Raw genomic sequence first — 22,245 nt, 5'->3', positions numbered from 1 at the left:
CACAATTATGAAGGCAAAAAAAAAAAAAGAAAAAAAAAAGGATGGGAAATGGTTGCAGCCGAAACGAAAGTCAAAAAAGACACTTTACACGTGTTGCGGCCTCCAGCATTGGCAATTGATCGGCGGACCGCCATAGGAACGGAGGGATTCCCCTCCCAATTCCCTTCCCCCCCCTCCGATCCGCACCCGGCTTGTGCGTGATTCTTTGATTCCCCCCCCCCCCCCTCCCCTCTCTCTCTCTCTCTCCGGAAACTCCGAACCCGCCCCGGACCAGCCAGGCATGCGATCGGCTGGCCGCCGGATCGTCGAGTTCGGCCCCGCTGCATCTCAACATGATGCACCGGCCACGAGGGGATCGTCGCAGCCACGATCGACAATTGAACAGCATAGTCGAGTCATTTGAAGCTCCGCCAGAGTTTTCGGGGCATTGAGTCAATCAATTTTTTTGTTATCCCTTGGTGATGATAGTGCAAGTTGTGGTGCACCAACATTCATGTGATGATGATTGTCTACCGTTGCGGGAATGCGGAGAGGACGTTGCAATCACGGGAATCGATGGAAAATCCTCCCGAACCTGCTACAAGAATTCTGCTTGATTGTTGATGTTGAACAGCATCACAATTTAGCAGTCCCGCCTGGAATTCTCTCATGCAAACCGGCGGCCACGTAACATTCGCCAAGGGGAGATAAGTTGCTGTTGATGCTTAGTTACAGGAACACGATATCGATGGTCATCATGCTTGAGTCTGTTTGTGATCCGTTACTTGCATCTGCTCTACTAAAAACTCTCTTCTCTTCTCAACACCTCTCTCGAAACCTCAACCAGCTCAATTTCTGGAAACGCGAGGACATCGTATGACCGCTAGCAGACACGGAGAGGCACGCTCAGTTGGATAGTCAGCATCTGCTGAACAAGAATGGATTGAGCCTGGAGGCCCTCTCGCTCGTCGAGCGACTGCCGAATTCCTGAGTATCGTTGTATGGGGGCGCATGAGCATTTATGCCGAGGCCAACGCCCTTGAATTATCTCGTTTCGAAGGAGACAATGTCAAGGACTGCCGCGATTCACACGACGACAACGCTAACTCCGATTGCAGACGAACGTCATGTTGTTGCATCGGAGAAGCTTAATCTCACATGAATGGCGACGCATCAATGCATGCATTTTGATCAAATTCAATAAAAATGCGTGTGTTGGTGTTAGAAATGAGATACACAAATGCCAAACAAGATCTCCGTCCATCCCAGATTGGAATGGGCCCTTGAGGTGCGCCATCTGAACCTGAAGATGGATCGAAGCCAAAGACAAAACCAAAAACCGTGTAGCGACCTTTAAGGAAGGAAAACCGCGCAGAAAACCAAGAGAGCCGTACATGAAAGCCGATATCCAGACACGATAAGAAAGCGAGCGAGCGAAGGACCCCGAGTGTGCACTTTTGGCCCGATCCATCCTGGCGAACCGTTTTTGCGCCAATGTTCTTCCCTGCCGAGCATGGAAAGATTTACTGCGGCTTGAATCTCTCGAACGCAAGGTTGACCAAATCCTCCATTTCGCCGAGAGCGTCCTCGACCTAGATATAAAGTGAGCACATTTTCACGGGGCAGAGATAGTGGGCAGGCTGTGTCTTACGTTGTCGGCAGAAATGATCGTGGCCTTGTCCCAGTCGATAACCTTGGCAGAGGTGATCTTGCCGTCGCTTTCCTGCATCAAGACGTTGGCGTCGTTGACGTCCCTAGACCAAAATCAGCTTACCATGTCGGAGAAAAAAGAAAACAAAACTGGAGCTTTACTCATGAAAGATGAGGTTGTTCGTGATGTACGCCTTGGCATCGTCGGCAATCTTCGAAATGGCGCTGTCGACAAACTCCACAAGAGCGTCGTAGTTCTCCTCCGTGTTCTGGGAGAGTCTCTGGTACGTTGGGAGCTCGGAAAACTTGACCCCGTCCCACTGCGTCAGGAGGGTGAACTCGTCCCCGTTGCTGGTCTTGACGGCCTTCAGCTCCCCAATCTTGGCAAGGTTGTTCCGCTCACCCCCGGCTTGGTCGTTGTCGATGTAGTGCTTGAGGACGACGCGGCCCAGCTCGTTGCAGGCGGCGTTGCCGTTGCAGTCAATGCTGTAGATCCTGCCTGCACTCCCTTCACCGAGCTTGTTGCCGACCTTGAACGTGATGTCTCCGCCGTTGGTGTCGAAGGTCCCGTCGTCCATGTTGTTGTTTGTTTTGCTCAATGTGAGCTCGTCACCCGGTGCTAACACGGCAGTCAGTATGAACGAACCTTCAGTGAAGAAGAGACAGGCCTACCGGGAGCACCGCGGGAAACAATGGCCTTGGACTTCTGGGCGCTGTGAGGAGCCGCTGCGACAAGGCATGCAGTGGCAGCGAAAAGGAGGGTAGAAAACTGGACCATTGTGGAAGATGAAGGTATTGTTGTTTGTTGCTGGTTTTTGTGCTGAAGTCTTCAGTGTCGGGTTGTGCCGTTGAATTGAGCTGATGGTTTCTCTTGATGTTGGAGTTGTTGTGATTGTGGATGATGGAATAAAGCAAATTGAGCCGGTTTTCTACCACCCTTCTTATACTGGAAGACTCTCGATTCGATTTCCTCATGTCATACTTAGTTTCTTGATCGTCACTGAAATGTCACCGGTGTGATACTATCTTGAGAGTCAGTCCTATGTCGCCGGTGTAGTACTTTCGCGCTCGAAGGAATGCTCCATGGAACCTGCATAGAGTTCTCAATGTCACCTTATGGCCGTGTCTTACTTGACGCTGCGGAAAACCCCATAGTTGTCTGTGGAACTGGAGCTTGGAGAACAGCAAAAGACCTGCTTTCATTGTTGCCTGGTTTTTCCAGCAAACTGGACAGGGTTGCAATATTGACCCTACAAATAACCGGTCACTGTAGTGCGCAATGACAAGCCAATTTGCTTGATCCCGTTGATAATGGCGTTTCCCACTGGAAAACAATCACCTGACAGTGAGTGATATGCCTGACCAAGAGATGATGGGTGGGACGCCTCGGTGCTTGATTGCTGCCTAGACTTGCTTACACGAGACTAATGCAAGGACAGAAATCCTGCGGGTGGCTGGCAACAGAAAATTAGACCAATCGTGGTTTTTCACAGTAATAATAAGCTTTGAGCCTTGAAACTAAGCCATTGACGGGTGTGTGTGTGCCTCAATTCTCCTGGTCAGCACTAAGCTAGTCGGCGATCAGATCGGAGTGAGGACTGAAGACAGGGCTCTTGTTGAAGTCGCCGTCGGCTACCTGATCTCGCCGGTAATGGGGCACAAATCCTTCAGCGGGGAGTCTTACCACTTGGGTTTGTGTGCGGCTGAACAGCTGGTTGCGACCACTCGCTGTTGCCGACCCATGTGGCGTGGATGTCGTACGTCATGATATTGAACTACAGTATCGCTATCAGTCCCAACCACTCGACCAGGCTGTGCCACCAAGACTTACCCAGTCGATGTGAGCCAACATGGTCTCAACGTTGAAGCGCCGCGAATACCCTTCAATAGCGTCAGAGCTCTGGCTTGTAACATAAACAATGGCTACTCTGTGATAAGCCTCACAGGCGGAGGCATGGTTTTCCACGGTCGTCTCCTCGTACGCAGGTAGAGTTGTTCTGAATTCGCGCAAAAGATAGGATAATTCCCCTTGTTCTCCTCCGAGTTTTTTCACTCCAATCTAGGTGAATTTCCACTGCTTTATTCAATTTTTTACGTGTTTATTGGCCTTACGCAAAGGGTAAGCAGTCGTACAAGTTGAGCAGTCTTGTGTGGAAGCCGCCATACCTTGAGTTTTGTTGGGCAGCCAAACAAGTACCGTGTGCCGTAAAAAGAATTGACATTTGTAACATGAGAAAGCTTCGGACCGTTCATATACCTTTTCCTCGCTGCAATTGTCTAGAATTTCTTCACTTGCATTCGGTTGAAATTGCAATCACCATGCTCTATGGGAAGCCCTAGAGTCATCAAGGCATCACCCCCATGAAGTGACACGTGAAAAGCACGCTTGATAGTGACGTCGCAGGATCGATGGACAACCGAAGTATTGGAAGCACGTTAAACCCTGTATGCTACGAGCACACAAGTTGCCGTCACAGGGCTCTTGTCGCCTCGAGGCCGCGATGCCAGCAAAATATGTCGTCAGGTGGTAACATTGATGAACTTCTAGTACGAAACGACAATTTCCTGTTAAACCGCAAATGCAACTGAAGTGCGCGACGAGAAGAAAGGAGTTTTGAGGACCGACTGCTTGCTAGTTGGGCATCTCTGCCGCCTGCGAGCCAGAACCGATAATGGAGAGATGAAGGTCGGAATGCCGCCCGCTAGAGCCACCTAATGTATTGCCTTATGTTTCTGCCGTCTCGGAGACCACTGTTTCCAACGCAAAGGTCTAGGCTTAAATGTTGCTGCCAACGGAAAAGTGCGAATAGGTGCATGAGTTGATGGTCCAGAGGCTGACACTATGGAAAAAATGGCAATACACCTCGTTTGTCTTGGTGCAGTTATCTGACACGGGGACACAGTTAAAAAAAATCATCTTGATATAGGGCGAGGCTTGTAACTTGGCCAGAATATCTACCCGATCTACCATGATTACCTATTTCGTTTCCTCTCAGATGCCAAAAAAGTCGCTTAACCGCCTGGCCAGCTTCACGGACCGCTTGTCCACCAACCTCCAGTGCAGGTCCGCGACCCAGATGCAGAGCGGCATCGAGACGGCGAACCCGACCGTCCACGCCGTGAGGTCCGACCAGCCCGGCTCCAGCCGCAGCTGGAGGACGGTCCCCTTGGTCAGCGAGTTCATCGCGATCATCCAGTGGACCAGGTAGAGCCCGTAGCTGATCTCGCCGAGGTAGAGAACCCACCTGGCGTTCAGCCACGACTGGAGCCGACCCTCCGCCATGTTCTCCAGGGAGGAGACCAGCGCGATGGCCGAGACGCCGTGCCAGAACCGGTTCTGCGGCACGTTCCCCGTGGGGATCCAGTCGAAGTACGTGAAGCCGAGGGTGCTGCCTCCTTCCCCGTAAATGGGCCACCCGCCGAGCCAGAGGGCCATGAAAAACACGAACCAGTTCGCCGCCGCCAACACCATCTTGGTGCCCCGGCGCAGGGAGGGGAGCTCCGGCCTCAGGAGGCGTAGGTCGGCGAGCACCATGCCGGCCAGGAAGAGACCAGTTTGCCAGTAGCCGACGTGCCACTGCCAGCAGAAGACGGCCGTGACAAACGCCATGCGCGTGGCCGGGCTGAGGCGCGAGAAGGCGAGGCAGCAGAGGAAGATGACTAGCGAACCCTGATACTCGGCGCCGAGCGTCCAGACCTGGGGCATGGCGGCTGGCGGGAAGGCTCCGATGACGACCGCGATGAAGTCGCGCCAGGTTTGGCAGAGCTCGTCCCAGACGGTGGTCTGCGGCGGCAGGAGGCTCTCCGAATCCATCGCGTAGAAGGCGTTGAACCAATGGATCAGGACGAGGTTGGTGAAGACCAAGACGGGTACGACGGGCAAGAAGAGCCGGAGGGGCCGGCGGAACAGGCTCGAGGGGATGTTGCCGATGGCGTCGTCCGCCCTCCCCTGGTGCATTCTCTTGAGGGGCCCGTAAGAAAGGGCGAATCCGCTGATGACGAAGAACACGGTGACGGAGAAGCTGCCGGCGAGGAGGGTGCGGACGAAGGGGAGCTGGATGATGTGGTAGTGGCCGGGGGGGTCTCCCCATCCCATATTATTCGCCGGGAAGTACTGATTCGTGTTGTGCTGGCAGGCGACGATCAGGGAGGCGATGCCGCGCAGGCCGTTGAGGTACGACGTCGAGTTCGGGTCGGGTATGGCGCCGTCGTCCTCCTCTTCTTTGTAGTTCGGGTCGGTATGGCGGCGGATCGGCCTCGAGACGAAGGAGGGCAAAAGCGACCAAAGGACACTCCGGACCAGGGCACCGCGGCGGGCGGAAGGAGGCAGCTTCTCTACTTCTTCTCCCAGAGTATCACCCCCATCTTCTTCGTGTGTTAAAGCGGAGTAGGGCTGTAGTGGATTGGAGACAAAGTGAAGGAAACGCTCCATCATCACAGGCTGAAGTAGTTGGTAAGCGGGTGGTGATATTAAGCGCGAGCGGCTGGGCCGATCAGGTGGAAAGTCTGGACCTGCTTACAAGTCAAAGAGAAAGCAGAATCAACAGTCAAGGCTGGTAATAGATATATGACAGATCGCTCCCTTTCCCAACCTCTCTGGCATGGGCCAAGAAGGACCTCGTTGACACATACACAGGAGTAGGAGAGACACAGATAAAGATAATAGTAGAGGGGCTATGTACTAGTATTGCGACTGACCGGCAATAGGACGACGTCAGTCGTGTGTTGAACAAAAGCCGAATCTGGGCCTGCGGGATAAACTATGGCGTGTATTTACTTTTAAGCCTCCCCGCTTGTTGAAACACCCGATTGTATCAAGCAGGCTTTGCTCACAAGCTCGGTATCGCTTGGTGGTCGAGATCGGTTGATGCATCGTCTGAACTTATACAGGTTGACTTTATGTAAATCGAGCTCGCGGGACGCATGGATGGCATAGATATGGAAGGACTTGGGAAGGATCGTTTCGACACTAATGATTACAGCGGTTGTTTGGATGGGGGAACCCTCGGATTGTCGAATAATGACTTGACTTGAGCCCTCAACTAGTTTCCCCCCCCCTGCGGAAACCAAGGAAGTTATTCTTAACTCCTTCCAAGTAATGGCTCACTTCAAATGTTTTCACTTCATAGTATATATCAAAGGCGTTCGTTGCAAGGGAAAACGGTCACTTCGCCAAACCAAGGTCAAGAGTACAGATCGTACAGGCGGCTGGGCCTGAGCCGGCCGGAGCCCAAGCTCTCGGGCAAAACAGGCACAAAAAGACAGGACTGGCGACATTCTCATGAATCGGATGGATGAAATCCTCGCCAAACCGGCCACTACGGCGGCGGCGGCGTACTGGTCCGGCGGCATCTTGGTCTGGCCTGAACGTTAGCCGCCCAGTGTCCATGGGCCCGTATGGCCTTCGTCTCATCCCTTTGTGAGACAGCAGACGAGATATACCAGCCTGCTGCTGTCTCACCTGGCCGAATGGCATATACGTAGGACATGCGTAGAACCTTTGATACCGATAAAGTAAGGATGATGACTATCTAGCCTAACGGCGCGAAGGATATGTTCTACCTGCATTCAAATTCTGCAGATGGTATGCGTTGAAGAGAACATCACGCGGTGTGGCCCTACCAAGGGGATGAGGACCTCGGCGGAGGTCTTCAGACGGCCGAGATAACCCAAAGCAACGCAACTAACCTGGCAGGTTACTCCACCAAAATGCAGTTTTGTCATTTTCACGGAGAGCTAGCTTTTAAATTTAATGCTAGTAATAGAATATAATTATGTAAGTCCACAAGTCTTCTTTTGTACTTCCACGGACACTCTATCCTCCATGTTATACAAGAAAGTCAAGTGTATGTATGCTAGAGAAGCCAGCTGTAATTACAAGCCAGTCTATGCGAAACCCTCAGGCCGTTTCCCCAAACAGCCAAGGTGTCAATGCTATACCGTCAGCTCGTCGCAAAAATCAAGTGTCCTGACTCCGTTTGTTCATGTATAATGCGTGGCTTAACACCGCAAACACCATCGTCAGTCGCCCTCTCTCTCTCTTTCTCTCTCTCTCTCTCTCTTGGTGCGTACAATTATCGACATGTCGAGAAACGCAGCTACCAGTCGCACAACATAAAGTAGTGGTTGATGAAGAGGTTGTAGACGTTGATGATGATGAGCGGGAGGGGGTGGTACCACGTAAATCCAGCCACGAGGCGCCATGTGACGACGCCGATCATGGCACCGGTGACGATGAGATTCCAGAAAATGCAGAGAAGACGCATGTTGCGGTACTTGTTGCTCTTGTGAGCTTTGGAGTCGCCGGAAGCGGCCCAGAGAAGCTCAATGTTGAAGAGACGATCTTTGATGGCGGTGAGGTAGGCGTAGCTCATAATGGTCATGGCGTGTTGGACATTGAAGCCATACTTGGCCTTGGCCCAGCAGCGCATCAGAATGACGCCGTACAGAATGGAAGGGATGGCAAATGCCAGGTTCCAGAACTTGAACCATTCGGGGCGAACGGCAAGCAGGAGAGTACCAGCAATGGGGGCGAGGAAGATGTTGAGAGAAACGGCCATGTAATACATGAAGCCTATATCTGGTTAGTGTGCAGACGAGGTGACAGAATGGGTTTACAAACGTACCTGAAAGGTAGCAGATCTTCTGCATCAAGGTAAGGTTGGATACCCAAAAGTGACCGTTGGTGAGCAGAGTCGTAGAGCCACGAGCCCAACGCATCTGCTGGGAGAAAAAGGCGCGAGGGGAGTTGGGACAGACACCGGTGGCGAGACAGAGAGGGATGTACTTGACCTTCCAGCCGCGGTCAACTGCGCCGAATCTATGGCATGTTAGTCAAAGTATCAAAGCAAGGAGGAACGCATAGAATCAAAACCTACCCTGTGTGGACATCCTCGGAGAAGCCAATCTCGGCCGTTCCACCGACATCAACGAGAGACTCGCGCCGGTACAGGGCGTTGCTTCCGACGCAGATGGACGCTCCCCATCTGTTGCGGTTGACCTGGACGACTCGGTAGAACAGCTCCTGCGTTGCACCGGCGCCCTGCTCAACCCACGTCTGGTCGTCGGTAACGCGGAAGTACTGGGGGCTCTGGACGAGGGCCGTCTTATCGTCACCCAGGTGCTCCACCATCAGCTCCTTGAGGAAGTCGAGTCGCGGGCAAAAGTCGGCGTCGAAGATAGCAAAGAAGTCCCCGTTGGTCTGGGCAAAAGTCCATCTCAGGTTGCCGGCCTTTCGGAGGCGAGGGCGGTCGTCGCGGACCGAGTAGTTGAAGCCGTACTTCTCGGCAAGCAGGCGGACAGGCTCCGAAGCACCGTCGTCCATGACATGGACCTGGAGCTTGGAGGCGGGCCAATCAATGTTGACGATGTGCTTGTATGTGTTTTCGAGAATCTCGACCGGCTCGGAACAGCAGGGCAGGAAGATGTCGACGGTCGGCGCGTTCTCCTCCGTGATGGGGAAGCGCTCAACCAGGTCCAGATGAGCCTTGTAGTCCCAGTCTCTTCCGATGATGCCGACAGCGTACGAGACCAGGAGATAAATGCACATGGCACCCGCAAACACGCCATACCAGTAGAATGCCGGAGCCGAGAGCGCAAACAGCCACATACCAGCGCCGAGCGAGAGGAACGAGAAGACACCAAAGATGTAGAGGAGGATTCGGTTCGTGTGAACGTAGTTCAGCTTCTCCGTATCATTCGGGCAGACGGGCAGGACGAGAGGCGGCTCTTCTTTCGGGCAGTACGTTGCGCGAAAGCGGTTGTACAGCCGCTTGGGGAACGACGCGCCTGACGAGGGCGGGAGGGCCGTCGTATGCGTCTCCTTTGCCTTTTCGGGGTCGGAAACCACAGGCGGGACATGACTGGCCTCAATGTCTGTGTCAGAAGGAGAATTCTGGCGGCCCTTTTCATTGTAGACCGGGGCTTCTCTGGCCAGAGGTGAAGACTCCTGGTGTGTCTGTTAGTTTGCGCTTAAGCCGATAATGGGGATGTCCCTTTAGGACATGGAAAGTCTTACAATCTCGGGTCTGCTCAGGCGGTGGTTGGAGGAGTCGGTCCAGCTCAGCCTCTGAGCTGATCTATCAGCCGAGTGAGAGTCGTACGGGGACGCGTGTCCGATGGCATTCTAGGAGAAGTTAGTATCTGCTTCGTCGACCTCGGGACCACCCAAGATGTTGGAGTATCGTTTCAAACGTACCACGGTGAAGGTCGAGTCGCTGGCGAGCGAAGGGGCCGCGCTTGTCTCATTATCGGTGTCAAACGGGTTTGAGCCGAAGGGATTATTCGGGGGCGTCAATCCCGAGTCGGGAGATGTCCCCCGGGGTGTGTAGGGACGCGACATTATGGTATTAGGGGCGAGGTCTCGCGAAGCAGCGAGGTAGTGTTCTTGTATAAACAGCGAAAGTGGTGACCGAGAGGGTCAAGAGGGGACACCTCCGTTGGTGTAAGAACAGATGTGCCAAAGGGGGAAAGATGAAGCAAACGAAGATGGCTTCAAGGTACCGATGGACTCCCGATACGGTATTATCAAATGGGGCCGAAGGCGTCTCGAGAGCGAAGGCGCGGGAGAAGCCTCAAAGCGAAAGACGGAAGCAGGGAGAAGAAAAGCAGCGAGCGTCGTGAAAGCGAATGAGTTGAGCGACTGTAGATGTCAAGCTGACCAGCCTCGTGGGGTGGTTGGCTAGCGGAGAGTGATGAGGCGGCGCGATGATATGATGGCAGCAGGAAACCAGAAATAAACGACCAACCTCTGCGAGAGAGAAGCGAGGCAGGCAAGGTTTCGTCAGAGGGCAAGCCACACGGCGGGAGGAGACGGCGGGAGGAGGGGGCGGGATGGGGTGGAGGGGAGTGCAAAGCCAGAGACAGTAACGAGTGTGTGTCGACGGTGAAAGAAAAGGTGAGGCAAGGTGGTGAACGGAGGGGTCAACTAGGTGGACGAAGCAGGCAGGGTGAGGAAGCCACAGCCATACCAGATATCACAAGTACATGCCCACAGCGACGGGAAACAGGAGATACGAAGACATGGCAAGGCCAAGGAAGCAAGAACGGGAGTGGCAGCAGCGCAGCAGCAGCAGCAGCAGCAGCAGCAGCAGGCAGGCAGGCAGGTTGTCATCGACCGTCTGCAAGGTCCCAAGGATGGGTACGGTATACGGGCTGGGCTGGCGGTCTTGGTCTTTTCTCTGGCCTGCCATTCTTCCGTGCCTATTCGTCAGTCAAAGGCAGTCAGAGATGGTCATTTCTGGCCCTTGTCGAGTTGTGATGGAGTTTTCACTTTAGCCCACTCGGCCAAGGTATGGATATGTCAAAAACGGAGTAACGAGGGGACGCGTCTATTGGGCACTGGGTGGATATCATCGTAGATGGATGGATGGATGGCTACATGGGTGTCGTCTATTCAAGGAGCCTCCCTCTGCGGCCATGCATCCTCCAGGAACCCAGCCAGTCTCTGCTTTCAGATGTGTCCGTAATACGCCTCCCAAGTCGTATGTATGCTGTGGCAGTGGTCCGATGGAAGCGACTAGGTGACATCACCGCCAAGGACATGGCGGTTGGGTGTGTGCCGTCGGTTTCTGCTCCGTGAACAATCTCGACGGCCCCCACGGGCCCATGGGCGAGACCCACAGAGGGGAGGAGGTTGGCCGTTGGCATGCGTGATTAGGCAGGTGAGAGCTCTGGTTTGGGAGACATGGGCAAGTAGGTGGTGGGAACGGGAGAGGAGAGAAGAACCATACAGTTACTTACACGCTCGCGCACACACGCACCCACGCACACATCAGGCAAGGCGGCTTAGGACGGAACAGGGGCAAAGATGAAGGATGAGGGAGGGGGGAGTTTACCGGGCTTCAGATGAAGCACACATCTATCTGTATTGCATGTCGGTCCTCTCAGGCGAGGAGAGAAAGAGGCTCCAAGACGATAAACAGAGACATGGGACTAGGAAATGGGACTGAGAAATGAAAACATAAGCAGCATCCCAGAGCCAGATAACCAGCAAAGTTGGCACACGGGAAAGCTGCAGGCATGAGGGAAAGAACCAGGAAACGAGATGCAAAAGCCACTTGCATCATCACTCCGGGACGGGAAGGGAACGCTCTCTGATCTCCTGCTTTGGCGAGGTTGCTTCGGAGGATTGATGCATGCGCGGCAGCCAAAGGGGAAAGGAGACACACATACACAGACAGGGAGAGAGAGAGAGAGAGAGAAGAAGGACAAGAAGGAAGAAAAGAGCCGCCAAGACGTCCGTCGGCAACTTGCAAGCGCGAGTGAGCGGAAGGAGATAAACCCCATGTAAGCAAATGCAGGTGTTCCTAGTGGATGGATGTATCCGTGCAGTACAGAGGACAGCAGGTTCAGAGAGAGCACAGATGGAAGGCCAGGGATCAGGGGTTGATTGTTGCGTGTGTGTGTGTGTGTGTGTGTGTGTGTTTGTTTGTGGGCGGCAACCGCATCGCTGGGCGGGCAGCCAGGTCGACCGTTTTGGGGGATTGGATTCCGAGGCTTCTCTGCGGTTCCTATTTCTACCGGCTCATATGTTGGCAATGAGCCCCTTCCTTTAATTCTTCCCGTTTCCGTCTGTCGATATACGGGTGTGTTTGTGTTTCTCAGTCACGGCGAGATGGCGAGATACTTGGATGCGCACCGGAAACACGCCAGTCTTGGATGCTCCGTACAGATACGGATACGGATACTCTAATCTGATATGCAATGGTAATGTATCCGTTATAACATGTAGGTACCGGGCCGATGAGCGCAGGGGGGGGGGGGGGGGGGGGGGGGGTGGTTGTGGCCGTGGCAGAGCATCATCCATCTCAAGGACCGACTGGTCCGGCCCGTCATTCACCAGTCATGACTGCAGAGGCCTTGGGTCTTGGGTCTTGGGTCGTGGGTCTTTCGAGTTTTCTAATGGCAGAATTGAACCCGTATCTGCGACCCTCGCCGTCTTTGCCATGCCTTGGCTGCTTGCCAACTGTGCATTGCCCCCGTCTCCCCTTCGAAATCGCCAAAGCTGGATGGATGGCCGTTGGACGGAAAACTCTGATAGCAAGCAACAAAAGACTCAGGCTCAGGCTGTTTGGCAGCCAGCCAACCGCCCCCTCCCCCACCTGCAAACGACGGCAATAAGCGTAATATCGTTAGCCTCCACCAGATAGACTACCCATGTATCTCTCTGGGCGGGTATCTGGTAGCGGCGCGTGCCCTTTCACCCTTTCTGGTATCTCGGAGGCGAACCAGCCACGGGTGGGTTCCTATTGTTGTTCTTGACGAACCATCCCCGTTATCCAAGCCGTTTTGTTTAGTTATGGAATATCGTGGGCTCGTCAACGATCCATGGCCTGGCGAAGACGACATGTTCCTGAACGTGGCACCACGGCTTGGAAGATGTCGAACTTTTCTCAATCCCGTCCCGCTTGTTCCTCCACACCCTAGCTCGCGCCGAATCCCAATCCTCCGCCGCCCCCCCCCCCCCCCCCCCCCCCCCCCCACGCGCGCAGAGTCTCACCGTTCGTTCTCACCCGCCCAACCGCCGCTGACGATCCGGTTTTCCCAATGCCGAGACAGTCCAGGCCCCGAACGGTCTAGTAGCAGCTGCGGAGCGGCCAGGGGGGGAAGAGGTTCGCTATCTCTCTCTCTGTCTGTCTTTCCTGTCTGTCCCAGTCCGCAACCTTACCTCTTCGACTTACACAGAGACCACGAGCGGATCCAGAGAGGAATCTCACAAGAAGCACGCGATATATCGCAAATGACCTTCTCATCTCGGTTCGGCTGCTTGGCCCAATCTGCCCATCGCAGGACCGACGCCCAACCGGCAAACCTCCCACTGTCCCGGACTACCTTTCCTCCGCCCATCTCTGTACTATCTCTGGGTGTGTAGTGTGGCCTTTGGCCTTTGGTTTTGGTGGTGGCCGTTGCAACGCCCGCATCTTGGCAGACATGCCTTCGGCAACGGCGGCACGCGCGCCAAGGCGCCATGTTTTGACATGCTCCCGCCGCTTGTGGATATCAAAGGATTCCGAGAGACAGACTATTGTTGCTCTCTGTGATCCATAACCAAGTATCTCGTGCACGACACGCCGACAACACGCAGAGCCTGCCTTCTGAACCAGATCGAGACTGTCTCTCCGGGCAGCGGAGACTGATGACGAAACACCCAGCGAGTCCGAGATTTGCATTCCCCTTTTCTCTCTCTTTTTTCTTTTCTTCTCTTCTTCCGGCTGCAGTCGACATTGGCTTGGCTCATGGTTGGCCTCCCTCCTCGTCCGTCCTCCTTTGTCCCTCCTCCAATCCCGCTCCGCCCAGCCCGCCGCCCTCCAACCCTCCCCCCCTTGCCAATTCATCCATGATACCCATGACTCCCACTCCGCCAAGCACACACGCACACCATCCCACGCTCTGCTGCATCCACCCAGATCCTCTGCGAGGACGGTCGAACTGTATGGACTTTCGGCCGCCTCTCCCCTTCCAGCCGGGTGCAGAATCCGAGCTCTGCAGGCCGTGGCATCGTGAGGGCTGCACCAGCCACGAGCCCGTCTTGTGTCTCATCCTGCGGCGCCTTTTTCACCATAAGAGATGCCCGTATCGGACAGCCAGCCACCCGTCATGTCATTTATTCCGACCCCCCCCCCCCCGCGGGCTGTCGAAAGTCGCCGTCGTGATGCATAGCCGCGTATGCCAGCCCAAAGTGCACTAAGAAAGACCCTTGAGTCATCATCGTAAGAGAGTTCCAAGAGGCAGCACCAGCCCCGTCTGTAGGCATCGACATGCCACGGCAAACATGTGTGTATCGATGGCCCCAGTAACGTCGTGATCGCCCATCTCGCATTCGAGAGGGTGTCGCCCACGCAAGGCACGCTCCTTCAAGACACCCATGGCCGCGAGGCCGTTGTACCATATCATGAATGGCCATAGCCTGATGTGCATGTTGCGTCTGTGCCGTACCTCCTGGCTTCTTGGATCGTCGCCTGTAATCTCCATTCTCATTGTCAGGGCATACATAGACTGTATCCGTGATTTAGCACGATGAAGATGTCCATCATCAAAGCTTCAATTACGGGCCACCCAAGAAGTCTTCTTCTCACCCGTCTATCTAGACACCATTAATCATATCGTGCGCTGCCATTGGTTTCTTCCTCGAGCATCTCTCCCACCCCCTCTAAAGTGACATGAGATCAAACATGCCATAATTAGAACATGGAAACGCCCATCGCGAACAACGACACCAGGAACAACGCCGGGAACCCGTATCGTCCTGCCGCGTTCTCGTCACCACCGCCGCTAGATCCACTGCCGGAACCGCTCTCGCCATTGTCCAGGTCCATGCTGAAGTGTGCGGCGCTGAACGTGACATTCTCAGGTGAGTGCCACGCCTCGGAGCCGAACTCAACGAGGCCGAGCCACGAGTCCTCGTCAATCTCACCAGACTCGAGCACGAACTTGAGAAGCGGCGTGATGTCCTCGTCGAACTGGGTGACATCCGACCCATCGCGCGTGACCCAGGTGAAGACCTTTTGCTCGCGTTGGTTGGTTTCGTACCAGAGGGAGCTGTGGGCCGTCACGTCAGCACCATGTATATCGAGCAAATACGAGAAGGATCGCGGCATGGGCTCGGCATCAGGCCGAGGTCATCCCACACCAGCTCGATTCAGGAGGTGGTTAGATAACTTACAACTCGGTACTTCCCAGCGTGATGTTGGTCAAGATGGAGTCGCCCATCAGCGGGTACGGGTTTCCGACCTTGCCCAGCCAAATCATGATCTCGGCCTCCGAGTCGATGGGGTTGTAGGTCCTTGACTTGTTCCTGTCGACGAAGAAGTCCCAGGCGGCGTTGGATACGACACCGTCAAGCTCCTCCTTGTTCTCGGACCAGGCGCTCGCGGAGAAGTCGCGAGGCGGGTCGTTCACCGACGTCGTCTTGCGCATGGTCCAGTCTGCCGTGAGGCGCATGGTCTTGATGTCGCTCAATTTCGTCGGCAGCTTCGTTGAGTTGAAGCGCACATGGGGGAACGAGTGAACATTGTTCTTGTCCTCCTCCCAGTTCCAGGTGGCGTCAAACGCCGGAATCGCCTGGTCGACCTGTGCAGAGAGAGGGACGCGATGTCAGCAATATGAAAAGCGACAATGGGTATGAGGGTTTCTCAAGAGCAAGCAAGGGAAGGTAGGCATCGTGTGCCGAAGCGGCCGTACACGGGGATTGGGACATCATGCAGGGTCGGTGAAGGATGGGGAACAGCGGGGTGATGCCAGGCATCTGCCGGAGGGGTCATGACAGTGAGGGAGGCAGAGTGGTAAAAGTGTAGGGTCAGATGTAGCTTCGCATGCGATAGCTAGTCGGCACGTTACATCACTTACCGAGACACACGAGGAGCCATCGCCAACGGGGTTCCAGGCGTTGGACTGAACTGCAAGTTTCTCGGGTTAGCTTCCAAAACAACAACACGCAAACGGAGGGGCCGATACGTGTATCCCGGCGATGATGGCATCGCCGACAGGCAATGCACGATGGACGGGCACGACGTACAGATAAACTGGGTGTCCTCGCTGGTGTACTTGTTCTCCCTGCCGCAGATGGTCGCGTCGTAGGCGGCAGACGCGTGACGGACTGCCGCCAGGCCTGCAGCGAGAAGAACAGTGGTCTTCATATTTGCGCTTGTTGTGTGAGAAGAAGTCGAGGGGGGTGTAAGGCGCAAGCAGTGTCGCTTGCTTGCACGAACAGATAAACAAATCGAGGACTGACGGAAGACAGGGATTGCCAGATGACGGTCCGAGGAATAAAACGACCAGTTGAAGAGGAACAAGATGCAGATGATGCACAGACCGGGACGATGACGCGGTTGATGAAGAATGAGGGCCCCGTGGAGTTTGAACGAGTGTATCTTATGTGGAGGAGAGGCGGGCAGAGGCAGGGTCCGCGGGGTGGAAGGGAAGGCAATGGGAGAAAATGTGACGATGAGTGAGTCTAGACCTTCACTTCACTTTCTCTCTACAAGCCTGCCGTCAAAGAACAACTGGGGGAGGGGGATGGGATAGGTAAAGCAGCTGAAAGGGGAAAAGAAACCCAACATTGGCCCTGCCCGCTTATCTTGCGTCGAATGACGACGGCAGCGGCAGCAACAAGCGAAAGAGGGCGGCTGGGCAGGAGAAGATGAGTCCCAGGGGGGTCGGTGATTCGGCTGCCTTGGTGTTGGCAGTTCAGGTACAACGTTGCTTCACATCATGTCACCTCAACCATAGGTACCTCCTATTACACTCACTGGATTTGAAGAGGCGGCCATCCATCCAAGCCTGGGCGGTCCCCCGACGGTTGGAAGCAAGTAGAGGTGGGCTGACGAAGTGAGTGGAAGATGAAGGCAGCCAACATGAGACTGTGAGCAGCACAAGAACCGAGAGAAAATGTAAAAAAATTTGCGACATCGACGAAGCATCGAACTGGGCGTATCCTTCCCCAGCCACCTTCACGGCCAATGATGAAAGCGAGCCATCTGCACGCCAAAAAGTGCCCAGCTGGCTCGGTATCTTGGAATGCTCACCCTTCACCACCACACCCATCCAGTCGACGATTCAGCTGGTAAGAGAGGGACCGGCCTATGGGGAAGCAAAACGAGAAAAGCGGCGCCCGATGGCGCGGACACGCTTGGCAGCAAAATATTTTGTGGGATATGAGAGAGTGACAGTGAAAGTGAGAGGGCCGGCGGACGAGGCCCGCTCAGCCTCTTACCCTACCTACCTGCGCTGTGTGAACGAGTCTGTTGAAGATCCAAAGTAATCAGGGCGGCAATTTGGTGTGAGGTGACATAGAATGTCCCCGTGTGACGGACGAGTTCTCACTCATGGCGGCATGTTGCTCACTGAAATTCTCATCGCCCAGCATAAATCTGTATGTCCGATTAAGCAAGCTCACCCGCCATGCTTCCTTACTAGATCAATCATATAGAGAGAGGGGGATGGGATGTCGAGACGAAAGTCAAGTGAGATGATGAAACTCAGTAGATTTGCAACCGTTCCTGTGGTGATAAATTATCGGAAAGGCTGATCGCAGGGCCACACAGTAAAAACCCTCCCAGCCCCAGTGTCATTCATTCATATTTGAAGCACCAGCTCACTCAGATCAGTAAGCAAGGGTAGATTCAACGCTCACTCACTCACCTCAGCCGGTCAACCTTACTTCATCCTCACCTCGCTCACTCATCGTGCACACTTCTCCCGGTCTCCCGGGCAATGAACCCTTCTCCCCAGAGCCGCAACGAGGCAAGGTTAACCATAAAACAGGCCCATCACAGCCCCGACGCTGCCCCCTGCAAGGCCTGGAACCGAACCCCCCGAGCCAGACGCCCGGGCAGTGTCTGCTGAGGAGTGTGCGGCGTCCGCCTGAGTCATATAGCGACCGCCAGAACGACGCCCCCAGCTCCCCCGCGACCCTCGGCCACCGCTCGTTGTGTGATAGGCCCAAAACGGCATGGTGATCGAAGGGTTGTCGCCGGGCCGGGGACAAGGACAGAGCTAAACAGCGTGAGGGAAGAGATGGTTTCTCCCCGAGTCTCGTATTCTGCAGTACATAATCGCTGCCTTCGCCCCCCCTCCCTCGTATACGCCTGGCTCTTGTCCAGTCAACCTTTTCTTCGAACACCACAACAACTGCTTGTTAGACTGCATGGGAAAAAAGCTCATGAAAATCCAATGTTTGTGTGGAGGAAGGGGAGGGGCGCGGCGGTCGTCCATAACCCATTTTTGGCCACCACCTGAACAACCAGGATAACGACGACGACGACAGCTCAGCACAGCTAGCATCGCTGCAACATTAATTCCAACGAATTGGCGACCTTCCATCCCTGGAAGAATTTCGACCCAGCGAAAACGGTGGCAGGGAGGGAGGCCGCCTTATTTCCGCTTCGCCCGCACGTTCAGCTCGCCAGACCAAGAACTCTCAAAGGTTTCTCCAGCGTCCAAACTCGGCTTCCTCCAAGACTCCTCCAAGACCCCCCAAGACCTATCAATCTGCTAGGTCATTGGCGAACCCCGGCGGCGAAGAAAAGGGGCAAATCTCTGGGCAAAGTGCCGCCGCAACCGTGGGCCGTCCGCGTTCGCACCACAGGCTCTCTGGCTGTCTGGGCCGCCGGGGGGGAGGATGCGGTCCAAACCCGGGAGGGATTCCAAGTCCCAGCAAGCGGGCGACGACGCGCGACTGGGCGAAATTGCAACTTTCAACTACGGTGGATAATGGGGGGGGGGGGGGGAGGGGGATGGGATGAGATGGGCAGGAACATGGGCGAACGAACGACTTGATGGTCTAAACCGCTCGACCGCCGACGACGACACAACAACAACTACGACAAACGACGAGACAGCCGCCTTGCCTGGTGCGTGAGTGTGTGTGTGTGTGAGTGTGTGAAACAATAGCTACGCTATTCACGGCGAAGCCTGAACGGGCGTCCTCTTCCCGGGCAGCAACTCCAGACCGGACCACGCCAGAATCAACCGAGACGAGACGAGAGAGAGAGAGAGAGAGAGAGAGGCTCCGCCGCCTCCCCTCGCCTTCTCGAACGCGTCCCACGAGATCCACCTCGCCGAGCCTGTAATCAACGAGGCGTCGTCAGCAGTGACAGGGGATGATGCTCCAATGGCTGAGACGCGGGTGGGAACCTGCGTCTGTCTCTCTCCGCTCTGCGTGCTTGGCGGGTTCCGCTGCACCACCGCCGTCTAAACAATACCTTAGTACTCTGTACCAACTATTTTGTGCCCCGTACGCGGATACAAAGTCACAAGAGTAAGGCAAGTAGAGTAGATTGTCGGAACGGTGTGTGTCGGTCGGCGTCTCGTCTCTCTCTCCCTTCTCACCGCACTGTTGCACATACTCACACGCTCAGACTGGGTTTGATGTGCATCGTGGCCTGCCTGGCACATCAGGTCTAGACCATCTTTTCCCAGCCCTTCAGCCTTCCAACGTAGGGAGGAGGAGGCAGCTTGCTCTACTTCCTTGTTGTCTTGCCCCATCCCCTCAATAGTACAGAGTATCCTCCCTCGGGTCTCATACCACTCGTCTCTTATCAGAGAAACTCGTCGCTGTTGTCGCGAATCGTGGGTCCCGTTTGGGGCTGTCTGGAGCTACTAGCTACAAGTACATGCGACCCAATTCAGAGCAAACAAACCAAGCCCGCCAGGCGACTTAGATGATGGTCTCCGAGTTCCAAGTGACTACCAACCCACCCTCCCCCCTTCCCCTCCCCGCAGCGAATAAATAACCTTGCTGAACAAAGATGCGTACCCGACGCCAAGGTTCGTGCCCGGGTGAAGAAACCCGCCCCCCTATGCGATATTATCCCGCCCAAGCAGCCTGCTTCAGCGATCTGGCGGGCGATGCTGCATCTCTCAGGAGTGTCCACAGCGCGTGATCGTTGCCGATTGGACCCGAGGTTTGGTTGAACGCGTGCGGACTTTGACTTAGTTTCACCCGGCCTTGGGTAGTCCTCTCTTCTTCCTTGCCGGGTGCCAGATGAACCGGCTCTTGTGCCTTTGTTGCCACGAGTCCCTGAATCTCTCACTGGGGACAGATACTCTCTCTCTCTCTCTCTCTCTTTCGCTCTCGCTCACACCGTGGTTCGTCCTTCAAGCGGGCCAATCGGGCGTGGTGTAATGGTTCTCGACGCCCTCCTCCTCTTCCTCCTCCCCCGCGCGGCAATTGCTCGAAAAAGGGTGGATAGTCTGTCAGTGGTCAGTGGCCAATATCCCAGCCGCGGTTGTCGTGGTCTAGTCTCGTCCGTCCCTGAAGATCGCGATATTGCTTTTTTCTTCTTTTTTTTTGCGAGCAAGCCCTGCATTGCGCATGTGTCCGACAGGGGGCGCAGAGTTTTTCCTGTCTTTATTTTCCTTTTCTTTTTTTGCGATGCCATCCATGGCGTGTGCTCTTCCCGCCCTTCCGCTTGAAACGCTCGGGCGTCATGAGCCTCACTCATATCACTCACTAACTACTTTGTGTTGTCTTCGCCACTGACCAATGTCTGGCTGGCTTCCCGCGGCTATTGGACGGTGCATATGCTCCCTGTCGACCACAGACTCAGAGATTTGTCTCTGGCAAGTCGGGGTCTTTCGGGGAACGATGGACGACATGAGGCCCAATGTGTTGCTGGAGGGGAAAAAAAACATCGAATCATCATCAGAGAGTCTCGCTTTCGGCGGTACTTGCAGCCCATGCATGCAAGTTTGTGATTACTATCTACCCCGTAATGAAGGTCCACTCCGCGAACCCCCACCCCATCTTCATCTCCCTGGTTTCCGCCACTCCGTCGAGGAGAGAGGGGGATAGAAAGGGATGGGAGACGGCGGAAAATAGTATCGCATTGGCGGCGGGAAACGTACCACGGCTGAGTCTTCGAGACGAGACGGACGGGACGAGACGAGGCAACAGTCGAGTTGGTAGTGTTAATCATTAATGTGGTGGCATACGTACGTGGCATGGTTGGGGATGCCCCCCCTATGCAAATTGTATGGGTAAAACGACTGAGCAAACGGATGATGGCGATCAGCGAGGGCGTCAGTCCCGATCCCAGTCCACTACCTTAATTCTGAGGCGATGGGGACTCGCATATTGAGTGAGGGAGACAAGGAGGGGTCGCCGCCAGGTATGTCTGTCCTGTCGTCAGCCCCTGTCTATCGCGAGGCAGGGCAGGGTGGGTGTCTGGATTGTCTGACGAGTGGTCCGTGGACGGACGAGGGTCGAGAAAATGACGATGACGATGGTATTCGCAGGATAGCCATGAGACTTGACGAGGACAATTTCCGTGATGTGCAGAGAAGCCCCGTTGATTAGACTGCTGTTGCAGCAACCATCCAGTGAGAGGAAGCACAACAAAACAATGCAAAGCAAAGCAAAGCAATTCGGGTTCTCGAGACTCAAGGGGAGGTGGAGTGTTGTTCATTTACCTGTGGACCAGAAGAAACACAAAGAGAAATATTCCATGAATCGGTAGTGCCGTCAGAAGCAGGCCGAGGTGGAGATAGATGGGCGATGATACTTCCCAACAGAGAAGGACGTCTTTCTTTCTTTTTTTTTCTTTTTCTCTTTTCATTGTATCTGCCCTGGCAATCTGCTGCTGCTAAAACCTTTAGTCAGAACAAGGTGATGGTCAACGGTGCTCGCACGCCATCCCGGAGGCGGCGGAGAGCAGTGGGAAAATGCAAGGGTTGTGGAAGAGGAGACCTGATAAGCGGAGGAGTTGGTGGTCTGGCCTGCTGAGAGAGTTATGTATAGTATTGCGTCTCTTTCGGTTACTGACTGCTCATGAAAAATGAAAAAAACTCGGTACACTAAATCCGTTCAGATATGGCTAGTTAGACACTGCAGATACAGATTCGCAGAGGAGCAAACCTTCGGGACCTCAAGCAACTTGATGATGTCACTTGGCCAAGCCCGATGAGGCTAAGACAGATCCAGACCCCTTGCTGCGTGATGCCCGTCGTGCTCGTGCAGCAGTCGGGAATCGGTAGTGAGTTTTTGCTCTGTGTGACAGGGGGGTAAGGGGTTGGTTTGATGGGGAGGAGTCCAACCTGGATAACGGTAACGGTAGGACTGGACGGTGGAGGCGGACACTATTGGAAAGTCTCCGTTTGCCCACTTGCTAAATGAGC

General features: G+C 54.7%; 5 protein-coding genes across 5 annotated transcripts; all 5 read right to left on the bottom strand.

Annotated features, from left to right (window-relative positions):
• Nucleotides 1-1,163: 1,163 nt before the first annotated feature.
• On the bottom strand, nucleotides 1,164-2,920 carry CDEST_03750 (Putative protein kinase-like domain superfamily). Its single transcript, XM_062919909.1, has 4 exons — nucleotides 2,302-2,920; nucleotides 1,792-2,248; nucleotides 1,631-1,733; nucleotides 1,164-1,571 (listed from the first exon to the last, which is right to left on the bottom strand). Exons 1-4 carry the CDS (start codon nucleotides 2,405-2,407, stop codon nucleotides 1,503-1,505), a joined length of 735 nt encoding a protein of 244 aa, XP_062775960.1. The 5' UTR covers nucleotides 2,408-2,920; the 3' UTR covers nucleotides 1,164-1,502.
• Nucleotides 2,921-4,621: 1,701 nt separating this feature from the next.
• On the bottom strand, nucleotides 4,622-6,061 carry CDEST_03749 (Putative acyltransferase 3 domain-containing protein; the record flags this gene model as incomplete). The annotated part of the gene is made up of 1 exon (XM_062919908.1): nucleotides 4,622-6,061. The coding sequence occupies one exon, from the start codon at nucleotides 6,059-6,061 to the stop codon at nucleotides 4,622-4,624; it is 1,440 nt and encodes a 479-aa protein (XP_062775959.1).
• Nucleotides 6,062-7,727: 1,666 nt separating this feature from the next.
• CDEST_03748 (Putative glycosyltransferase 2, nucleotide-diphospho-sugar transferase) lies at nucleotides 7,728-9,970 on the bottom strand (the record flags this gene model as incomplete). The annotated part of the gene is made up of 5 exons (XM_062919907.1): nucleotides 7,728-8,203; nucleotides 8,256-8,449; nucleotides 8,508-9,577; nucleotides 9,647-9,754; nucleotides 9,827-9,970. The coding sequence occupies 5 exons, from the start codon at nucleotides 9,968-9,970 to the stop codon at nucleotides 7,728-7,730; spliced, it is 1,992 nt and encodes a 663-aa protein (XP_062775958.1).
• Nucleotides 9,971-14,633: 4,663 nt separating this feature from the next.
• Nucleotides 14,634-16,820, bottom strand: CDEST_03747 (Putative glycoside hydrolase family 12, glycoside hydrolase family 11/12). The gene is made up of 4 exons (XM_062919906.1): nucleotides 16,145-16,820; nucleotides 15,976-16,025; nucleotides 15,293-15,699; nucleotides 14,634-15,168 (listed from the first exon to the last, which is right to left on the bottom strand). Exons 1-4 carry the CDS (start codon nucleotides 16,263-16,265, stop codon nucleotides 14,811-14,813), a joined length of 936 nt encoding a protein of 311 aa, XP_062775957.1. The 5' UTR covers nucleotides 16,266-16,820; the 3' UTR covers nucleotides 14,634-14,810.
• A 4,083-nt stretch (nucleotides 16,821-20,903) lies between these two features.
• CDEST_03746 (uncharacterized protein) lies at nucleotides 20,904-21,536 on the bottom strand (the record flags this gene model as incomplete). Its single annotated transcript, XM_062919905.1, has 1 exon — nucleotides 20,904-21,536. The coding sequence occupies one exon, from the start codon at nucleotides 21,534-21,536 to the stop codon at nucleotides 21,177-21,179; it is 360 nt and encodes a 119-aa protein (XP_062775956.1). The 3' UTR covers nucleotides 20,904-21,176.
• Nucleotides 21,537-22,245: the final 709 nt, after the last annotated feature.

The sequence above is a fragment of the Colletotrichum destructivum genome, chromosome 2 (assembly GCF_034447905.1).
Source record: "Colletotrichum destructivum chromosome 2, complete sequence".
Lineage (NCBI taxonomy): Eukaryota > Fungi > Ascomycota > Sordariomycetes > Glomerellales > Glomerellaceae > Colletotrichum > Colletotrichum destructivum.
Note: the sequence above shows the minus strand (reverse complement) of the source record. Positions and strands in the feature narration are given on the sequence as shown.